This window comes from Cervus elaphus, chromosome 23, assembly GCF_910594005.1.
Source record: "Cervus elaphus chromosome 23, mCerEla1.1, whole genome shotgun sequence".
Taxonomy (NCBI): Eukaryota; Metazoa; Chordata; class Mammalia; order Artiodactyla; family Cervidae; genus Cervus; species Cervus elaphus.
Window position 1 is genome coordinate 7,109,121 of NC_057837.1, and position 23,373 is coordinate 7,132,493.

Sequence of the window (23,373 nt, forward strand, 5' to 3'; positions counted from 1 at the left end):
ATACTTCTTTTGTTCATTTGAGCATTTGTTGATCTGGCACACAATATTCTGTCAAAAATAGAACCAGGTTTTTTCTCTAATTTATTATTAAAAGTATCTTAATGAAAAAGCACTGCCCATCTGTATTCACCTTCTTTCCATTATTAATCTGCCTAATTAATCTGCAAACAAACAGATAACCTAGTTAAGCAGAAAAATGACATCAGAGCAGTTTATTTTCATGGGTTCTTTAATTGCAAGCCACCGAATTCTGGTACAAAGAGTTACTTGTCAAACATAACACAAATCTCTAAAATAAAATATTGGCTTCAACAGACCTGCACATCTGAAATAGTTTTAAACTTTGTTTTAGTTGGAGTCTTTACGATGTCCAGGAAGAGGTTAGCACACCCGGTACCTGAAATTGTCCTTTCCACATGAGCTACAATAGAAAAGACAAATGGAACTGTTTCTCTGGTAAAGCCAACTTTGGCATCTCCTTATACTTCCCTACAACCTAAACAATAATACCTTTTAACCATGTTGATGATAATGTGAAAATATCACTCAAAAAGAACCTAACAGACCACAAAATTATAATAATGTAATCCATCCTTCTGTCAAATGTTAAGTGAGGACATGGCAGATTGGAGGGGCAAGGAAGTGTCACTAACTTGTAAGTAGGACTTTTAACTATGATTTTAACTTAAAAGATGTCCAGCCCACTAGAAAATGTTAACATCTGCACACACTTACAAAAGAGGAAAACAAAAATAAGTTCCCCACTTGGAATTTTCTGAGAAGCCCAGTAAGCGCTGTGGTGTTGATACCCTGTGTTATATGCATGTCATAAACCATCAGGAAATGTGATTACCATGCAGGGTGCTGGACCCTGAGTGGGAATGCCTGCCAGTAAAAACCCCCTGGCAGTCAGAATGGCCAAAGCACTGCTCTCAACTGGGATGCCTAGGACTCGATTTTAAGCTGTTTGCTCCGCTACAGCGAGGTGCAATCCTTCGTTACTCTAACAGGTAAAGTCTGCTATACAGATAAAAATTAGATGGCAGGTGTACCGAGAGTGAATGGGAGGAAAACACAGAAGTAATGCTGTGTGCTGCTTTGTAGCAGGGTATTTAGGACATGATCTTGCTGAGATTCCTAAAAATTAAATAACAAATTTCTTTCTCATCCCTTTCCAGATTCTGAATAAAGTCCCATCTTTGAGAGACAGATTAAAAACTTAAAATCAAAGGCAGTCTTTCAGACTGACCTTCATGATTATCAGCCTGTGATTTTGCTGAACACAGAAAATCCTTCTTAAGCCTAGTCCTTCATTACCAAAAGCAAAAAACAATAGATGTTAAAAAATAAAATTGATGCCCCCAAATGATACAGATCCAAACACACACACATACCACACATGCACATCACACACACACACAAAATGATTCAATAATCACAGTACTATAAATGCAAGGGCCAATGAATCTAATATCTCTATTAAAGGAAGAGATTTTATACTCAACCCAAAAGTCTACATAGCTGCCACATAACCAAAACACAAATTATCACCAATTCCATCATATTACCAAATGTAGCTTTTAGTAGTTCAAAACTGAATTCTAAAATGTAGTATATTCTTAGAGAGTAATAACTCCCAGAGCAAAACAAGGACTCATATATAAAGCTACAAGCTCCTCAGAAACTGCTAAGTCTGGTCTTGGACCGTATTTTCTACCACATTCAGCCAAGATGAATTCATGTGATAAGGTGCACACAGCTCATCCAGAAATGGCTAGAAAAAGGTGAAACTGTTTCCATGTTCCCTCAGTACAAAGCTCTGTAACTCAACAAGCGCTGTACTTAAAAGTTTTGACTCAAAAACTAATACACAGTTTTGATGCTGTGTAAAAATTAACCTGGAATGTAATCATGGATTCAGTTTTCTTTTTATTCTGAAAAAATTAAAAGAAGAAAAAAAAATCACTGCTTTTCCTTAATTAAGCAGATACATTGTGCTAAAGAGCACATTTAATGTCTAGGGTCTTAGAAAAAGAACAGATGCACCTAATGTGTAAACACAAACAGTAAGTTACAAGTTGCCCCTTATTACTAAAGGCAAGAATCAGCATCAATACTCAAAAAAAGTGTGTTAGAAAGAGTGTAACTTACTTTGACTGTCCCAGGCTAACTGGGCTGTGTCTGCTGCTTCTTTGTCTGCACTTGGCCACCCACCGCCTGTCTTCTAATTAAATCAGTGCTCTAGCAGCAGAGCAAGCAACCGAGCTGCCTCCCATCTGTGTGCAGCTCTTCAGGACACATTTGCCTTGGCCAGAAGGTGGAAATTCTTGGGAGAGGTGATTTTCTCTGCCTCTTCACAAGAAGAACATGGACACTTGGCTGGATGCAACTCCATGAAGTGTAACTGTGTGTGTACACCTCAAAAAATAAAACAAAAAATGCAGAGAAACATAAAGACTATATAAGCAGATGGAATACACAGAAATACTGAAGCACCCTGGAAATACTGCTAAACAGACAGCAAAGTAGGGTCTTTGCCCGAAATAATCAATGATAACCAAGTAGAAAAAAAATAAAGGTACAAAGAGCATCTGAAGTCAAAATCCAAATTTCATGCAATGAAAACATTTGAAGTACTACAAAGCAGAAAAGGCAAAACTCCTTGCTTCACATACATAAAAACAGGACCTCCCCCACTCCCCATTACAGAGAATAAAATCTATGGCCAATGGAAGAGAAAAATGAGACTTTCGGGAGTTGTGGGTCTAAAATTGGACTCCTCAGTCACACAGTGAGGGCATTTGTTGTATCTGTGAACTAGATGCATGGAGCTATCTGTCCAGCGTGTTTGGACCCTTAGGGGAGTGAGGGGGAGCAGGAAGCAAGGAGTTACTGAAATCCTCAGCTCCCTTCTGCTTATGAAAAGATCATTTCTTCAAAACAAAAATGTGCAGAAGAACAAAGATGCTCACTTATTTTAAATAATCGTTGACCTCGCAAATAAACATTAATGACAGTAAAGCAGCTGCCCCTATGTTTTTGCAACAAAGACTAAACACCAAAGTGGGGTAGGAAGCAGGTGTGGTTAAGCTTCTAATCACAAAGAAACCCTAAAAGCGAATTTGCTACAGGCTTGGTGAGAGAAAGGGGGTTATATCAGACCTTCCCAGTATTCCCTCCCATCCAAGATATGCCCATGTGCCAGCAGCAAGCCACACCGTCTTCATGACCACGAAGCAGCCCAAGGACTTACAGGCCTTCGGGGCTCTCTCTCCCTTTGAAGCACACACACAATTCCAGCTAGAAGAATAAGGCCAAAGGAAGGACGTGTGGCCTAACCCTGCAGCTGCGCAGAGCCCTGGGCTGTGGTCCACTAACCACAGGGAGGACGTTCTGGAGATCCTTGCTTTTAGACATGCATGCAGAGCTGGCCCTATGGCTCAGGATGTAGAGGCCAGACAAATGCATAAAAGCCTTATACACACTCATATAAATGTACAATAATGCAAATATCTCCTTTTTTCCCCTCACACCCCAAAATATCAGCCATCTGGATAAGAAGTTACTTCTATAAAGGATTTACCAAGGTTTACAAGCAAGCACTACATTGGATTATATAGAGATCCAAATACAATGGTCCATTTTTAGCAGACAGCTGTGAGCAATATAATCTGCTCTTTAAATGCTAAAGCATCTGGACAATCAACAAGCTTCAACCATGAAGTACCATCTCCTCTGACCATAGGAAGACATAAAGAATGAATCAACTCAACAAAAGACGGCAAGGTTCACTTAGAATAGTCTAAGTTCAGCAAAACATTTTTAACAGGGAAGCCTGTACAATTTACCTTTCACCATATGAAATTCAAAGGCTATACTTATCACTATTGTTAATGCATAGTATTCTGCTTACCAAAATAATCAGTTTTCAAAACAAATTAACCAAAATCTCTCAAAGGATACACCCACCCAGCCAGATTCATTAATTTCCTCACAAGACTATAAGTAACCTGTCATCGGTTTGTCAGTCATATTTCACCTATTATTCCTTATCAGAACTTTTTAAACCTCATCTTAATACTTTCAAACGAAATTTTTTGATGTGCAAAGAGCACTTCAGTAAGCATTTTATGAGCTCATTTTCTATCAGAATCTATGAAATACTCTTTACTTAAGCAGAGGCATCATTACTCACCCAGATCTAAATCCAATTTTCTCACCGAAAAAAATTTGTATCAGAAGTTGTACATGTGAAATGTACAAATTATGTGCAAACTATGGTCTAAAATTTAAAACCCACTGTCGCTATCCAAACCAAAATTATTTCAAAAGCAGGCATGAAAGCAACTGTCTTCCAAAGGCACAGCCCAGACATGAAGATCACATTGCTGCACAAATTCATCTTCTCTGCTGGGAGGGAGATCAGAAGTGTACTCTACCCAATGGATAGGAGTCACTTTCCCATCAGTTACAAAAAGAACCTCTAAAAAATGAGTCATGAAACAATGGGACCAAATCACTTTAACAATAAACTATTAAAATATGATCTATAAAACTGACCTTTTCCTTTCCTTCACCACATTGTGAAGACAAGCAAAATGCACAGTGGCCTCCACACCTCATTTTCACCCTCTCACTACAGAACACCTCTCATACGAGTGGCCACCTTCCCTCCCAAAACCCAGAAGGGAGAAGCTAGTCCATTTCATAGGTAGGAACTTACACACTCACCCTCCCAGCCCTCTGGTGCTTTGCAGTTGTCTGTCTTGGTGGGTGAGAAAAATGAAACCACACAAGGGAACAGGATTCCAAGAAAAGCTCAAAACTGATTTGTTGAGGTGGCCTGTATAAATTATAGAGGCCACCAAAACCCAACTTTTTTTATTATAAATTTTATTTCACATTGTCTTTTTCTCCTCTGTGGCATCAAGTTGAGGTCAATGTACTTTTCACTATTTGGGTAAGTGCAAATTTTCATATTTTTCAAAATACGAGGCCAGATATCCCTTCTGGCCAATAAGGACCGTTAAACCATTTCAATCCACAGTTAGCAAAGTCCTCAAACCCAGTGTAGCCACCTGCCTAAGTAATAATGTAACAAGCAAGTTTAAAAAGTATGGTTTTTTCGAAGTCAAAAAGTATATCCCAAATACAGTCAAAAGACAAAGGTATAAGGGTTGCCCATATTTATTTGATAATTAGGACAAAACTCAGCTCTGCTAAATAGATTGACCAAAACTAAGGATAAGTGGTTTTACTCTCAAGTTAAACGTAACAGTCTAAGTGAGATTCTGGAACTTTTCAGTTGACTGAAAGGACTTAATGTTACTCTTATTTTCCTAAGTACAGAAAATATAAGAATCCAATTTTTATATATCCTTCCATTGATTCAAACTATTAGAATATGTCTTCAGTTAAACTCTTTATTTGAAGACCACACTGTTCAAAGATGACGAATCACAATTATGCAAGGTGACGGCAACTGCAGTGCCATACATGCATGACTTCCAACGTAATTCTTCAGATTGAGGAAAGTTCTTCCAGTTAGTGGAGCCTTAATCTTTAAACTACTAACATATATTTCATTCAAAGATTCCACATAAAAACGAATTTTTAAAGATAACTCATTGAAATTCTTCCCCAAACTTAATAAACTCACTCAGGCCACAGTCCAATAAAAATAACAGAACACACTTGTTTTTTAAAAACCTTCATATCCACACTCTTAAAAACCACAGGTCATCATCCAAAACTATAAAGCTCACTCACATGTAACTCCTTCCAAAATTTATTTTAAATCATTTTTAAGTATACATAAGTAAATTCTTTTAAAGTAGGATTGATTCATCATGGGGAAAAAATATAGCAAAATATTCAGAATGATATAAGTAGGACTTGAGAAAATTAAAGTTACTCTAAGATGAAAAGAAAAAGGAAAACTTAATTTTACTCAATTGTGTATTCATAGTTGCTCTTAAGGTATACACCCAGCTATTTATCAATCTCTCCCCAGGCCCACACTGGCTCCATGCACCTGTAACCTCAGGACACTGTCTTCTACACAAAGAAGTCATTTGCAATTAATAATTGAATTAAGTTAGACGAAGCTTACTTTGTGTATGTGTTTTGAGTAAAGGTAAGATTTGGTGGTAACCACATCAACCTTCTTCCTGGCATCACTTTTCCCCTTTTATCCACAACATATAATTAACCTTCCTTTGACAATGTAAAGAGTTACCACAAACATTCACTTCACATATATCATTTCCAAAGCACCTCACAACAGTCATAACTGATAACAGTTATGAGTAGCTTCCCACGTGCCTCATAATGTTCTAAGTGGTTATCATACATTGTCAGTTAACCTTCACAACTCTGTAAAGCAGAAATTACCATCCTCATGTCATAAATGTGTAAACTGAGCCAAGGAGAGGCCGAGAGGCGCCCAGGGCTTTGTGGCTCCCGAGTGGCACAGAGCTAGTGTAAGACCAATCAGCCTCAAGAGAAAGGCCACACATCCCCGGTCAGATCCTCAGGCACCAAGCTACACGCCCACCATCTACATTCACCTTCCTCGACCACGCACCTTACCAAGCTCAAAGTGTTAACAAGAGAGCGTACAATCCACAGAGCATGATCCAAAGCTCAACTCTGCAATGGCTCAGGGACAAGGCTAGCACTTCCGGTCAACTCTGGGCAGTCTTCACAGGTAAAAAGCAAGGCCTGGCGTGACAGAGTAGATGCCCTGCTAGTAGGAGCCTAATCCAGTCAACTGGGGGCAGTCTTCTCTATCACCTCCTCCCTCAAACTCTTATCTTTAAGTCTTATTTGAGTCCCCTAGTAATCTTGTCAAGCAAAAAACTATTCACTCACTGCCCTCTAAACTGACTTACACTAATCTACCTTCTAAAAATTTCAGAAACAGAAGTCAGGCTTCTGAAGCCCTCAATATCTCCTGGACAAACTTATCCTCAGGGTCTAGATTAAGAGAATTGAGAGACCCTCATACTGAAGTAGCAAGGATTAAGCGAACTTGAGAACCTCCGCACTGAATTCCTCAACACCCACAGTTAACTGGAGACCAACCTAACAATCACACTGGACAAGACGCACCTAACAGAACACAGCTTCAGTATATATATCCAACTGATACGTTTGTGAGGAAACTTCTTAAACTTGGGATACTTCTAGACAGTTGGAATTTTTTGTTTTCTACACAACAGAATATACATTACTTTGAGAAGGTGTTAACTTCAGGAATTTTTCTTCTGAAAATATTAAAGAAATTCAAGCATCAAGCCACCAATAACTTGTATTCATGAATGTCACAAAACCAGGGGAAAAAATTATATTTAACCAACTTCTTTATATTACTCAGAGAAGTCTCCAATAAGACAACCTAACAAGATCACAGGCTGCTTCTTCATTCTTCATTGTTAGTACTGTTGGGAAACACTGGTCATGTCACTGATGGCTGACTAAACAACAGTTTCGTCATTTAAGAATAACGGACATAAACTCACAACTACTTTAAATGAAATAAATAGAGAAAAGAAATACCTCAAGCTCCACCAGGGCTGCAGTCACTGCATCTGTCGCAAGAGCACCAGCCTGTAGCTTTTCAATTGCCTATAAAACCAAGGGGCAAGATTATTCACTGTAAAACCACAGCTTCTCAAACACACCCAGAAACTTTTCAAAGGCTTAAAGAAGTGTAGGAGACATTTAGAGTTAACAAAAATTGATCACTAGAGTTCCACTCCATACTACAAGAAATAAACTACTTAGATTTAAAGTTAGCAATTATTCAGGATAACTTATGATATACCTCATTTATTATTATTCAATTTGAGACAATGAATAAAATTTAGCCACTAAACACAAACTGCAAGGAATTTAGTAAGTGAAAGGGCTTCATTCATCACAGGGCAATTCACGTAGCCTGAGAAATTCTATGAATTCCATTTTGAAATTTGAATTCATATTTTATATAGACTAAGCTAATAATTTCTTATTCCACCATTACTACTCTCCCTGTGTGTGTTAGGTGCTCAGTTGTGGCCAACCATTTGCAACCCCATCAACTATAGCCCCCCAGGCTCCTCTATCCATGGAATTATCCAGGCAAGAATACTGGAGTGGGTAGTCATTCCCTTCTCCAGGGGAACATCCTGACCCAGGGATCAAACCAGGACCTCCACACTGCAGACAGATTCTTCACTGTCTGAGCCACGAGGGAAGTCCCTGCTACTCTCTCTACTCCAACTATAAAAAATAGTGACTCAGTCACAGAGGCATTTCAGAATTCTTAGATGAAAGCATACTTTTGACAACAGCATTTGTGATTCTATAAGGTATTTTACATTGAAATTAAACATATAATATTATTTCATAATATAATCTATAGAAAGTAAAGGCCACAAAATCACCTTGCTTCTTAGGTATAAATAAGACAGGAAAGAAAGAGAAGGAAGACTGATTTTTAAATGAATTATTGAAGCTCCACCTTAGTCAACAAAGATCAAAAACTAAGAACTGTATTCCTCAGGAAACTTTTGAGAAGTTCATTTATTCTATACATTGAGGAGTCTGGTTACACAGTCTAAATGTATTACATACAGAACTATATTCCTATAAAGGTAAGCCATTTCTTTTCAGATAACAAAAAGATTTCACACTTTGAAAAATAAGATTAAAAATGAAGTAATTAGCCTCCAACTAATAAAAAAATTAAAAAAAAATAAATAAATAGGAAAATAATTAAGGAATACTGATGAAAAAGATTGGCAATGAGTTAATAATTGCTAATGCTATGTAATAGGTACGTGGAGTTCCTTAAAATGTTGTCTATTTTTATATATGTCTAAAGTTTTCAAAATAAAAAAATTATCAAGTTTAACATAAAAAAAAATGTAAAATAGCTTAAACAATATTTACCTTTATTATAGTTTTTTTTAAAGACAATGCAATCACTGTAACAAAATATTCTCATTCATGAGATTTCATTCATAAGAAAAATCTTGGATCTCTAATTAAGTATAGTCTTCTTTAAACGGTAATAAATATAAATGAAAAGAGTGAGAAAGACCCCTATTTACTTGATACGTAGTGTCCAATTAACATTCTATTTGCATAAAAGGTAACGGAAGGTTTGCCTACAAGAGTATATAGTCAGGATCAAAATAAAAATGAACAATATTTCTTCCGAGTCCACTCCTGCCTCCACATTAAGCATTCAACAATTTAGCAAAACCTCAAAAACCAAAGATGAAAAATAAGCACGACTGAGTACAAAGGCAAAGCTAAACTTCAGAACGACAACGAATTTGCTATGATACAAACTACGTGATGAGAAGCAGAAGAAAAAGCACAGGATAATCTCCCCAAGAAAAACACTCCTTTTAATTTTTTTATTATTTTTTCCTTCCCTTCACAGAAAGCCACATTGGCTGCCTTTGAGCTGTTTTCCCAACTCCTCCTATAGAGCTCAACATTGCTGCAAAGATTAAAAGGTATATGATTATGTGCCCACAATTCCAAAAATACGGACTTTGATCTGGGAAAGGAAAGAAAAGATCTAAACATGATTTGGAGAATAAAAAATACAAAACAAAACAAAAGACTCCACAAATATGAACAAAATTATTTTGTGGTCCAAGCCAAAGTCTGTCTTATAAATCAAACCTTAAAATTTTGAATTTCAAGGTAAAGCTGCTTTATGGTCAAAACTAAAATGTTTCAGACAGAATATATTCTCTCCATACCTTTTGACAAGCTCTTTTGCATACATGCTTATATTCCTTGGCTTTGGATTCAGAATGATAACCTGCACCTGTAATGGGAAAAAAAAAAATCAATGGTTAACTATCATTAAGATATCAGAGACCTTGTTAACATTATATAAGTAGTTCATGCAAACTGATGCTTTCTGAGTGACAAAAAAACTACTGTCCTAAGTGTATGGACTCTTAAAAATCTAATCTTAAAAATCTTTCTGCACTATAAGCATTTTCAATACCATGCCTTATCTCCTTTGTCAAAAGCTATTTTCCTACCAGAGGCACCAGAAATAGCTTACGTTCCCAAAGAGGCTTCGCCAAGCTGACCTCTCCTCATTTTGAAATCTTCCCCAAAGTCAGGAGTGTTTTTTAGAGGGAGCTGATAACCTAGGCAGTGTCAAGGGCAGAGTGCCTTTAATTTCCTCCCTGTTGAACTTTGGAAAGTCTTTGTCAGAATTCTTAAGAGTAACTTCAGAAAACTAGGTAGCTTTATTTCAAACTTGAAACAGACAGGTGTTCCATCCTATCCACAACCACACCAATATCACCTCTCCTACCCTAACTTCTCCATTCTTTCACCCCTGGAATGTAGCTCAGGGTGTCTGAAACATCAGGGATGGTATATCCACCACTGCCTATCCTAATCAAACACTCAGCAACTTCAAGAGAAAGGCTCTGAAATTTATTTCCCTAAAAGGATTAATCGTTGCTTAGTTAGGGATCTCAGAATAAACTAGAAAGAAACCAAGAAAAGGCCTTTCATCAAAGTTCCTTAACTTGCTCTGAACCTCCCCCTCAGAGCCCACTCCCCGTCCTCTGCTGGACCCCAGAGGGGTCCAACACAGGAAAGGTTAAAGAACTACATCTCTAATCCTCCTTCTGTGAGGCTGCAGACTACAACACAAACTTAACCCATCTTTCCTCAACGCAGACAAAGAATGGGCCCAAGAAGCTATGGTTAATGGACTCGAGGGAGCAGAAAAGAAGTCCGAAGAACAGGAATCCATAATACAGGCAAATTCTAGTCCCATTTCTCAAAAGCACTCAAACTTCACAGAACCTGTGCCAATGTTTACGAGGACTCTCTTCAACGTTCTCTAATAAATGCCATCTTAGATCTCAGACCCCAACCTTGCAGCAGTATTTCCCACATGGGATACTGCAGCCAAATAGACTAACTTTACTGTGTGGATAACTGAACTAATAAACTTCCCTGACGGTTCAGTGGTAAAGAATCTGCCTGCCAATGCAGGAGACACAAGAGACATGGGTTCAATCCCTGGGTTGGGAAGATCCACTGGAGGAGGAAATGGCAACCCACTCCAGTATTCTTGCCTGGAAAATTCCATGGACAGAGGAGCCTGGTGGGCTACAGTCCATAGGGTCGCAAAGAGACAAGACTGAGTGATGAGCAGAAGCATGAAAAGTATAGGTAATATACAGATCTAGGGAAAAAGCAAAAATCTACTATTCAAGTGACTAAAATTTGGGCAAGTCTCCTTTAATACCAAAAAAAAAAAAGCAAAAGTTTTAAAATCTCTACACTGGAATTGAAATTTTGTCCCCTAAATGTACAAGGTATGTAATGCTGCATAATCAATCATTCTATCTGACCTTCTAAGAATTTAGAAGGGGAAAGTCATCCTTAGTCCACACAATTTCCTGCCATTACGCAAACTTCCTCCTATTACAGCCGGTACCAGCACCAGCTATAAGACTCACTGCCACGAGGTGTGTGTCTGAGACAGGAGGGAGTCTGCAGTGACCATCACAGAGGCAACCCTTCCCAACTCATCAAATGCTCCACGGCATTATTGCTTACATATCTCAGGGCTTCCTTGCACATTTTTCAAACACTCATTATGAATAAAGTAACTCACTGGGTCCTATAAACGATGCACCACCAGCATGGTATAGTAGAAGGGAACACTGGCTTGGGAATTTCAGTTGTTTATATAAATTTACCTCATTTCTTTGAAAAGTCATTTGAAAGAAAAGAAAATTGAACCTTTTGTTTGTTCACTGTTTGACTTTTCTGGATTTGATTCTGTAAGACTTCCCAACATGTCTGTTCAGTTTAGCTATAGCCAAAGGTTAATGATCAGGCAGAATGCCAGTCTGACAAAAAGAAACAATGCCACTCAACCCACATCAAAGAAAAAGGGAGAGAAAAAAAAAAAAAAAAGAAAAGACAGGGGCAGAGCTGCACTGCTTGGAAACCGTAGATGTATCAATGATGGGGACTCGGGGGTTGAACTTCACTGTGTCCGTCTTCCAGGTCCTCTGAAGCAGAAATCAGAGGCTGACGGAGTGCCAAAATCACTAGAATGGGACTTGTGGGCCCACTTAATGGTTTCTCGGCCTGGAGCTACTGATTAGCTGTGTGCCTGAACCACTTAATCGCTCTGGTTTTAAGGTTCCTCATTTATAATATTAAGAAGGCAAAAACTACCTTTAAGATTGTATAAATTACACTCTAAGATGGACATAGTCAAATACGGGGTGAGTAAAGTTTTTTTCAACAACTTTATTTTTAAAAACACAAACGAGAGTTTAAACAATTACTTTGTCTGGTTTTAACAATACCTAAATATATCTACTATATGGAGTAAAGGGCTTCCCAGGTGGCACTAGTGGTAAAAGAATCTATTCACCAATGCAGGTAAACAAAAAGATGCAGGTTCAGTCTGTGGGTCATGAAGATCCCCTGGCTGATGTCACGGCAACCCACTCCAGTTATGCTTGGCTGGAGAATCCCCAAGGACAGAGGAGCCTGGCGGGCTACAAGTCCATAGAATCGCGAAGAGTCAGACATGATTTTTTAACAGGCACACGCAGATGGAGTAAAAGTACTAGAGGAGGTGAGTGAAGGAGCCAAAAGAAGTGCCATCACTGCAAGACCCTCCACGTGGGGAGCTCGGGGGAGGCCTTCACACTATGCAAGTCAACCTGTGGTTCCAACTCTTCCTGCAGTGTCCCTCCCCCAGACAGGAAACAGCTTCTGGTATACTCCAAGGCAAAGGAAAGGAAGCCCATTACTTTCATCTTCCAGCTCAGCTACTCAGAGCTTACCTGCATGTACCAACACAAAGCCCCCTCGTTTCTCTTTATGGGACTGCTTCGTTTCCAACTCTTTCGCTGTTGTTTTAACAGCCGAAACTTGAGATGATCTGGAAGGCAGCCCTTCTCCAGAACTCATCCCCTTCTCCATGGTCATTCTCCAAGATTACCATCTTCTATTGGGAAAAGTGCATACTTCCATCCAAAAGTAACTGCAGAAGAGGAATTACCCTAAAGGAAAACAGGCAAAGATAGTGTGCATTTCTTTCCACTAACACACATGTATACAAATTTGTGCTCAGGTAACTTTCAAGAAAAACCCCTAATTTTAAAGTTATTTAACTGGGTAACACAAAGAATATTAAAAGGTTAGAATTTAAATCCCTTTATACACTGACAGGTCTTGAAGTCGTATAAACAAAGAACTGTTATAAAAAAACTTCATGTTGAGTCCAAAAGATATTTTATCTCTCATTTTATCTACATTGAAGAAAACCTCATCTTAAATATCACTTTCTACTCCCTCCAAACCAAACGCTAATAACCTCTGGGACATTCGAGAACCACAGGCAGCACTGGCAACATCACTGAGCCTTGATTTAAAGCCTAGATTGCTGCTTATTTTTTCCTCCAGCTTTATTGAGATATAACTGACATACACCAGTGGATAAGTTCAAGCAGTACAACCTGAGGATGTGACACACATATATACTGCAAAATGATTGCCACAAGGTTAGTTAACACATCCATCACCTCACATAAGTACAATCTTTTGTGTGTGGTGAAAACATATAAGAGCTCAAGAGTGCTGTTTGCTTAAAAAAATGAACCAACCTCCCACCTCCCTCCCCATCCCATCCCTCTGGGTCTTCCCAGTGCACCAGCCCTGAGCACTTGTCTCTCTCATGCATCCAACTGAAAAAAAAAAAAAAAATGAACCAACACACAGATTTACTCTGCCTATGGAGAACTTTTTATGAAAAACAGTTTAATGCTTCAGAGCTCAATGTAAAACAAATGCTAACAAATTTATAAGACTAAAGCATGAAATTAAAATAATACTTGTGCAAATATTTGTTCATTTTCACAAAAGCATTATTTCTGAGGTTCTCAAAAGATAATAAAATGAATTACAAGCAACATATACCACAAAGCTTCTAATTTTTCTCACAAGCTCACAAGCTACTGGCAATCTTGACTTAATAATGATGGTAAAACACACTTCAGACTGGGGAAAAATGGATCATTTAAAAAATCAACAGAGATTTGAGGGGAAAAAAAAATATCCCAAAGTCACGTGATTGAAACTACTCAAACACCTAGAGTCACACTATAAGGTAAAAATCTGTACCTTATCCTAAATTGAGAAATGGGGAGGGACACAGGGCTTTAAAGAGTGACAGCCAACTAGTTCAAAAGAACAGTGTCACGCAAAGTGTGGTCTACAGACTAGTGCTGGTTATCAGTCTGCAAGAGATTATTTTTTATTCATATACGAACTGTCTTACATCCATGTTTTCAATAAACAATGACAGTTTTTCTAATTCTTTTCTATTTCCTTAAGTTTTGTTTATAATATCTTTTTACAATCTATTTAATAGAACAGAATTAAAACCATCTATAAAAACTGGAGATTCACAAGGAAAAGACTCAAAGTACAAAAGGCACATTAATTCACTCTAAAACTTACATCTTCCAGAGTATAATTATATTTTTGAAATAATTTTATCTGCTACATCAGATAAAAATATGAGCTTTTATCTTTCTTTCACAGTTCTGTTTTAAGGTTTTTGTGGTATTCTGTTTTATTTTTGCATTTTATAAAAGAAATGGTCAACAATGGATTGAAAAAATTTTAACTTGATTCTTCACACAAGAAATGGCGTGGAAGCAGTGCAATATGGTACTCTGTGTGTGCATGCATGCATGATAAGTCGTTTCAGTCATGTGTGACTCTTTGCAACTCCATGGACTGGAGCCCGCCAGGCTCCTCTGTCCATGGGATTCTCCAGGCAAGCATACTGGAATGGGTTGCCATGCCCTCCTCCAGGGGATCTTCCCAACCCAGGGACTGAACCCACGTCTCTTATGTCTCCTGTATTTGCAGGCAGGTTCCATACCACTAACGCCACCTGAGAAGCCCAATATTGTATTTTAACTTCCTTTAATTCCTGGTTTAAAAGAATCCATTTAATTATTATTATGTATCACCTAATTTAAAGGACAAATAATTTAAAATCATATACATATACACATTTGCTGTTGTATTAAAATGTTTACATATAATCATAAATTTTGACTATAAAAGAGCGCTGAGGTTTATTAAATAACAGTAAGTTAAAATGCCTGCGTTTGTTTTGTAGTGATAAGTATCTCTCTGAGGATGGATTTTCTTCCAACTGCTTCACAAGGGTCTGCCTCAATTACCTTTATTTGACTTTGGTTATTTCTCTGAGATAGGTTACTATTTATTTCTGTGTCAGTTGACAAAGTCAGTTTAAATGATTAGCAGTTTATCTCCCAGTCTATATAGGCCTGATGTCTGACCAAGTCATGAAATGAGCTTGGGCCCACTAGACCCACAAACAGCTGTGTGAAAACTCAGGCTTCAGAAAATTCAAAGCTTCAGTTCAAATGAAAACACATCCAAGCAGTATGAGTTATAAAACTTTCTCTGACTCACTGTCATCAGATGCAATTTTTTCATGAATAACAAATTAGAACATCTACAAATTATAATGAATAAGTTTTGATGTAATAGGCATTTTTAATGTATATGAGAGATTTGCTTGCTTCTCAAGCTTGTCTGAAAAAATTAAGTGTGGAAGATGAATAAATATGCTGTTTCTTGAGCAATCTATCATCTCTCAGAGATGATAGAAATTTATTTATGTAGCAAACCATGTCATCTCACTAAACTCCTCCAAAAATGCTGGCCCCAAAGTTCTGCAGCACTGGGAAAGGAACTCAAGTAGACAGGCTAGCCAATGTACAACTCTGGCCTCCAACTTCCAATGGTTACTGGAATATTTTTAATTCAATTAGAAATGAAGCAATGTCTACTCCAACATCAGTTTTTGTTTAACTCAGAACCCATTAAAAGTCTTACATTTGTAACAGAACTCCAACAAATGTCCCAAAAAAGACACAAAAGGCGGAAGGGGGCAAGTGAGCAAATCCCAGTTTGTAGAAGAACTACATAACAACTTAAACAGATCAAAAGATGCTAAACCTCACTCAAAAGAAAAAGGCAAAATAAAACCACACTCACATATCAGCTGGACTGGCCAAGTTAAAGAGTCATTCTCACATGTTGCAAGGAGCAGCACAGATGAATACAAGGCAACAAGGTCAATTTGGTAAAATCAACCAAAATTACAAACATACACTGAAGGGTAGTCTGTAATGGTAAAGATATAGACCAATAGTATGTCTTGATAAAAAAAAAGTAGTTGAAAATTAAAGCAGCTTTTGGAAAAAATGAGAACTTTATTGATACACAAATATGAAACAACCAATGTTGAAGATATTTTGGTTAAGTAAAAAAAGGCATGGTACAGAAACATATGCAGTACCATATTTTGAGGGAGACAAGAAAAAATAATACAACCAAATATATATGCAAAGTGAAATCTGGAAGAATATATCAAAAAATAGCACAATAGTAGTTACCAAAAGATTTGGGTGACTGGTGGACAAAGGTGAAATGGAAATCCCACTATTCACCATTGTGCACCTTTTGATTTTGGACAATCTGAATGTATTACTTAAAAACAAAAAAAACTTTTTTATTCATTTATTTCTTTATGAGAACACAAGATAACTAGCCAAGTCCAGGTCTCAAAATAGGGCAAGCTGGTGAGATCCCACTTCAATAAGAGGAGAAATGCCATATTCTGAAGGTTCTCAACACTCAACCCACCTAGAGAAGGAACAGACAAAAAAACACGGCCAGTCAACAATACTGGCTGAGAGGTCTGTTTTGGTTTTGTTTTTCTGGATCTTGAATTTCTAGGGCCACACAAACCACAGATAATCCTAAATTAAAAAAAAATAAAATCATTATTTGATCTCTACAATTGAAACTAAGGAGTAAAAAGTAAATCATGTAGATTGACATCAGATATCCCTGTGATATTTTTATCACATTTGTAGTCATTATTACAAATAATTATTTGAAATGGATGAATCACATTCACATCAATACATAGATCCATATGGAAAATGTTTAACACTTCAGCTAAGTCTTTGAGATAACAGTCATCACAAAAGTTTTCCAATCAAAGATGCATATGCATGTTATAGCTTTACACAACAGAAAACAACTTTATACATCATTTTTATAATGCCTGTGTTCCTGAATGATAAGTTTGAATATGGACATTTTGCAACTTTCTATTGGTGATGGTACTAAAATTCACTTTATTATATCTAAAAAACACTGGCAATTTTTCCATCCTCTGCAACAGTAGCTTGAAAAGTGAAACTGAAAGTGAAAGTGAAGTCGCTCAGTTATGTCTAACTCTTTGCAACCCTGTGGACTATATCCCACCAGGCTCCTCCATCCATGGGATTTTCCAGGCAAGCATACAGGAGTGGGTTGCCATTTCCTTCTCCAGGGGATCTTCCCTACCCAGGGATCGAACCTGGGTTTCCCACATTATAGGCAGACGCTTTACCATCTGAGCCACAGGGAAGTCCAAGATTGAAAAGGTAAACATAAAGTTACTCTGTGTGTGAGTGTGTGTGTGTGTGTGTGTGTGTGTGTGTGTGTGTGTGTGTGTGTGAAGTCACTTCAGTGGTGTCTGACTCCTTACCCTATGGACTGTAGCCCACCAGGATACTCTGTCCAGGGGATTCTCCAGGCAAGAATACTGGAGTGGGTTGCCATGACCTCCTCCAGGGAATCTTCCCAACCCAGGGATTGAACCTCTATCTCTTATGTCTTCTGCATTGGCAGGCAAGTTCTTTACCACTAGCACCACCTGGGAAGCCCAAAGTTACCATATGACCCAGCAATCCCACTCCTAATAATGTATATTTATTAGAACTGAAAATACATCCATATAAAAACTTGCACATGGATGTTTATAGCAGAACTATTCATAACAGTCAAAAAGTGGGAACAACTCAAATATCCATGAGCAGACCTTGGTTAAACAAAGTGTGGTATATTTAATATCGTGCTCATGGTTTGGGAGAATCAATATAGTGAAAATGAGTATACTACCCAAAGCAATCTACAGATTCAATGCAATCTCTATCAAGCTACCAATGGTATTTTTCAGAGAACTAGAACAAATAATTTCACAATTTGCATGGAAATACAAAAAACCTCAAATAGCCAAAGCCATCTTGAGAAAGAAGAACTGGAGGAATCAACCTGCCCAACTTCAGGCTCTACTACAAAGCCACAGTCATCAAGACAGTGTGGTACCGGCACAAAGACAGAAATATAGATCAATGGAACAAAATAGAAAGCCCAGAGATAAATCCACGCACTTATGGACACCTTATCTTTGACAAAGGAGGCAAGAATATACAATGGAGAAAAGACAATCTCTTTAACAAGTGGTGCTGGGAGAACTGGTCAACCACTTGTAAAAGAGTGAATGAACACTCTCTAACACCATACACAAAAATAAACTCAAAATGGATTAAAGATCTAAATGTAAGACCAGAAAACATAAAACTCCTAGAGGAAAACATAGGCAAAACACTCTCCGACATAAATCACAGCAGGATCCTCTATGACCCACCTCCAAGAATATTGGAAATAAAAGCAAAAATAAACAAATGGGACCTAATTAAAATTAAAAGCTTTTGCACAACAAAGGAAACTATAAGCAAAGTGAAAAGACAGCCTTCAGAATGGGTGAAAATAACAGCAAATGAAGCAACAGACAAAGGATTAATCTCAGAAATATACAAGCAACTCCTACAGCTCAATTCCAGAAAAATAAAAGACCCAGTCAAAAAGTGGGCCAAAGAACTAAACAGACATTTCTCCAAAGAAGACATACAGATGGCTAACAAACACATGAAAAGATGCTCAACATTACTCATTATCAGAGAAATGCAAATCAAAACCACAATGAGGTACCCTAACATGCCAATCAGAATGTCTGCTATCCAAAAGTCTACAAGCAATAAATGCTGGAGAGGGTGTGGAGAAAAGGGAACCCTCTTACACTGTTGGTGGGAATGCAAACTAGTACAGCCACTATGGAGAAGAGTGTGGAGATTCCTTAAAAAACTGGAAATAGAACTGCCATACGACTCAGCAATCCCACTTCTGGGCATACACACTGAGGAAACCAGAACTGAAAGAGACACGTGTACCCCAATGTTCATCACAGCACTGTTTATAATAGCCAGGACATGGAAGCAACCTAGATGTCCATCAGCAGACAAATGGATAAGAAAGCTGTGGTACATATACACAATGGAATATTATTCAGCCATTAAAAAGAATACATTTGAATCAGTTCTAATGAGGTGGATGAAACTGGAGCCCATTATACAGAGTGAAGTAAGCCAGAAAGAAAAACACCAATACAGTATACTAATGCATATATATGGAATTTAGAAAGACAGTAATGATAACCCTGTATGCCAGACAGCAAGAGAGACACAGATGTATTGAACAGTCTTTTGGACTCTGTGGGAGAGGGTGAGGTCGGGATGATATGGGAGAATGGCATTGAAACATGTAAATTATCATATGTGAAATGAATCACCAGTCCAGGTTCGATGCATGATACAGGATGCTCGGGGCTGGTGCACTGGAATGACCCAGAGGGATGGGATGGGGAGGGAGTTGGGAGCGGGGGCTCAGGATGGGAGCACATGTACACCCATGGCAGATTCAAGTCAATGTATGGCAAAACCAATACAATGTTGTAAAGTAAAATAAATAAATAATTTAAATTTAAAAATAAAATAAAATAAAAGTGGAAGAGGGAGGCCTGAAAGGGATAAGCAGAGAGTTGTCCATGTGAGAAGGACTGAGCCTAGTGTTGCTGACTTTGAAAAGATAGAGGAAAGAGCCAGAAGGTAAGGAATGTGAGCAGTCTTCAGAAGCTGGAAAAGGCAAGGGAACAGATTCTACCCCAGAGCTGCTAGAAGAAACAAGATCCTACAAACACCTTAGTTTTAGCCCAGTGAAACCCATCTCTTACTCCTGATATCCAGAACCCTAAGATTTGTATTGTTAAAGCCCCCCCCCCCAAAAAAAAAAAAACCAAACTGTAGTATATTTAGACAATGGAACATTATAGAGCCATAAAAAGGAATGAAGGGTTGATACACACTATGGCATGAATGAACCATGAAAACAATGAAAGAAGTCAGACACAATTGGTCACATATGTTTCACAATGAAAGAAGTAAGACACAAAAGGCCACATATGTTTCAATTTATATCAAATGTCCAGAGTAGGCATATCTAAAAGGATAGAAGTAGATTAGTGGTTGCCTTGGGCTAGAAGGACAGAGGGGAATTGAGGAGTGACTGCTAATGGGGGCAGGATTTCTTTGGGGGAGAGGCAATAAAAATGTTCTAAAATTGGTTGTGGTCACAGCTGCATGGTATTTAGTCTGAATAACTACCAATGAATTGTACACTTTACATGAGTAATAATATGATAAATGAATTTTATCTTAATAAAACTGTTGTGTGGGGAGGGTGTATTTTTTCCTCCCAATAAATTGTATCTTTACCTGTAAGATGTATCTTCTCCAAGTTACCAAACTTAATGGCATCTTTGAACAGTCTTTAGCTTGCAACCTTTGATTCTCTAGATATCCTGTTCTCCTTGGCAAGCATGCCAATCTACTATCCTAGCTCTTTGAGGCCCCTCTGACCCCTCCCAGCTTTGTTCTCTTGCCTGACTTTCAAACAGAATGTCCAAAGGCTTAAGTCTCATATGCCTCCTTCAGCAACTTCACTGAGTATGGAGTTTTCAAAATGATCCCCTCAGTAAACCAGATGATTCCTAACTCTGCCTCTTAAGCTGTAGCCATAAGTCTCCTGGAGAGCTCAACCTGGATCCTCCAAACTCTTAGCCTACCCAAAACAAATTCACCTTTCCCCAGAAATCTAATTCTTTCTACATTACTCCTTACTTTTAATAGCCCAATCCTTTCTAACTCACCTTATAGTCATCTTGGACTGTGCCTAGTTTCCAAATCCTATAGATTTCTTCTAAAGCATTTAACTTCCTTTTTCCTACTGCCTTGACCTTTGCTCAGCTCACATACCTCTTAGCTTAAGTGTTACAGAAAGCATATTAACTTTTCTCCCCAAACCCATGCTGTCATAAAACAATCATCTACAAAAGGCTGCCAAAGTAAATCTCATAAAGGACAATGCCAATCAGGACAAATAGCATGCCAAAAGACATGAGCAGGCAATACATAAAAGAGGAAATATAAACTGGATAGCCAATATTAAAGAAAGAATACCCAAAGAAATTAAAAAAAAAAAAAAAAAAAACTAACTAGCACTGTACTGCCATCATAAACTGATGTAACCGTTTTGAAAAGGAATGTGTCAGAAAGTATCATGAGCCTTAAAATGTATAATGTTGTATATACCCTCTCCAGAGATACTTCACATATGAACCAGCCTACACAGACACAAATAATAGTCCCACAAATTCCTCTTAAGAGTACTGGGAGACTAGAGAAGAGGGAGGGGCAAGGATGAAAGGGAAACTTGATTTTTCTCTATCTAATAACCTTTCGTATTCTATTTTTTTTAAAAAAACTGGGTACTATTTACTAAAAAGAGAAGATTTAAGTTCGCTGTCTCTGTGACCATGATGAATACAAATTAACTTGATTATCAAGGCCAGAAAAGAAACTCAGAATAAAACACTGCTTTTGCTTCAGGGACTTTCATGGCACAAATCAGTGCCTAAAGGTCCAAATCTTGACTCCATTTCTCTCAAATATTGTTTCATATTCCTACAGCATGTAATGACACTATTTCTTTTTTCTTTAAGCTATTTAGAAGACTGCCATATGTCCTGTTTGCCTCTGGTGTTGAAGTTTTTCACTCTAGGTTTACTTAGCCTTTTAGAAGCAGTTGAAGGAGGAAGGAAGTCATGGAATCCATTCATCTTACAGCAAAGGCTTTTAGAGAAATCCAGCCCTTAAGCTACAGCAGCTGATGAAGCGTTTTGTTGCTCTTATCATGAGACTGAAGTTTTAATGTCTCATTAAATAAACTCCAAAACATACTTATTTCATCTTTGACCCAGGAATTCCACTTCTGAAAACACTTTCTACCAAAATAATTTTAAATATAGAAAGTTTTATGCCTTTTAGGCTGTGTTTAACATAGGATAATTTAGAAAAACAAAAATCTGAGTGTCTTAAATACCTAACATAGAGAATCTATGTATTTATGGTCACCTGTTTTTTATTTTAAAAAGGTGCCAAAGGTCATTCAATGGGGAAAAGACAGTCTTTTCAACAAATGGTGCTGGGAAAACTGGAGAGCCACATGCACAAGAAGAAAGCTGGACTCCTACCTCACACCATATACAAAAATTAACTCTACATAGATCAAGGCCTAAATGTAAGAGTTAAAACTACATAAAACTCTTATGGGAAAAAAAAAAAATAAGAGTAAACCTTCACGAACTTGGACTTGGCAATGATTTTACACATAACACCAAAAGCACAAACAACAGCAAAACCCACAGATAAATGGGACTTCACCAAAATTTTTAACTTTTGCACTTCAAGGAACACCATTCAAGAAAGTGAAAAGATACTCCACAAAATGGCAGGGGTTGGGGGGGGGGGGGGGGGGCGGGTGCGGTGAGGGGTGGGGAATGGAAGAAATATTGCAAACCTGAAAGGGGACTTGTGTCCAGACTATATAAAGAACTCATACAACTTAAAATTTTCTTTAAAAAAAAAATTTAATTCAATTTAAAAATGGGTGAAGGAATTGAATGGACATTTCTCCAAAGACATACAAAGGGCCAATAAGCACAAAGAAAAGATCCTCGTCATTATGAGACATCAAGGAAATGCAAATCAAAACTACAAGATGCCATTTCACAAGCAACGGAAGGCTATAATCAAAAAGAATAAATGCCAGCAAGGATAAACAGAAATCAGAACCCTTATATCCCGCTTGTGCAGGCCACTCTGGAAGATACCTGTCAGTTCTCAAAAAGGTAAACAGTTCCCACGTGACCCAGCAATTTCACCCCTAGGGATTTATCTAAGAGAACTGAAGACACACGTTCACACAAAAACTTGTACACGGATGTTTATAGCAGAATTATTCGTAACAGTCAGGAACTGGAAACAATCCACATGTTCATCAGCTGACGATGGATAAACAAAATGCGGCATATTTATATAATGGAATGTTATTCGGCCATAAAGAGATTAAGGGTGTACCTTGAAAACACTATGCTGAGTGAAAGAAGGCAAAACAACAGAAAGCCCCATGCTGTATGATTCCATTTACATGAAATGTCCAGAAAAGGAAAATCCATAGACACGAAGT

General features: G+C 37.8%; 1 protein-coding gene across 6 annotated transcripts in view; it reads right to left on the bottom strand.

Moving 5' to 3' along the window:
• TASP1 (taspase 1) overlaps positions 1–23,373 on the bottom strand; it is a 247,254-nt gene that overhangs the window by 222,453 nt on the left and 1,428 nt on the right. The window contains exons 1-4 of one of the 6 annotated variants that reach the window (XR_006336940.1): positions 16,762–16,897; positions 12,852–13,070; positions 9,765–9,832; positions 7,561–7,629 (exon numbers count right to left, since the gene is read on the bottom strand). Coding sequence is in view for 4 of the 6 variants with exons in the window: in XM_043883312.1 (XP_043739247.1) it covers positions 7,561–7,629; positions 9,765–9,832; positions 12,852–12,996 (282 nt within the window). In the remaining 2 variants the exon portion in view is untranslated. Of the gene's footprint in view, positions 1–2,151; positions 2,419–7,560; positions 7,630–9,764; positions 9,833–12,851; positions 13,071–16,761; positions 17,098–23,373 lie in introns of those variants that run through there. The other 5 variants (XM_043883312.1, XM_043883314.1, XM_043883313.1 and 2 more) reach the window with 5 other exon arrangements.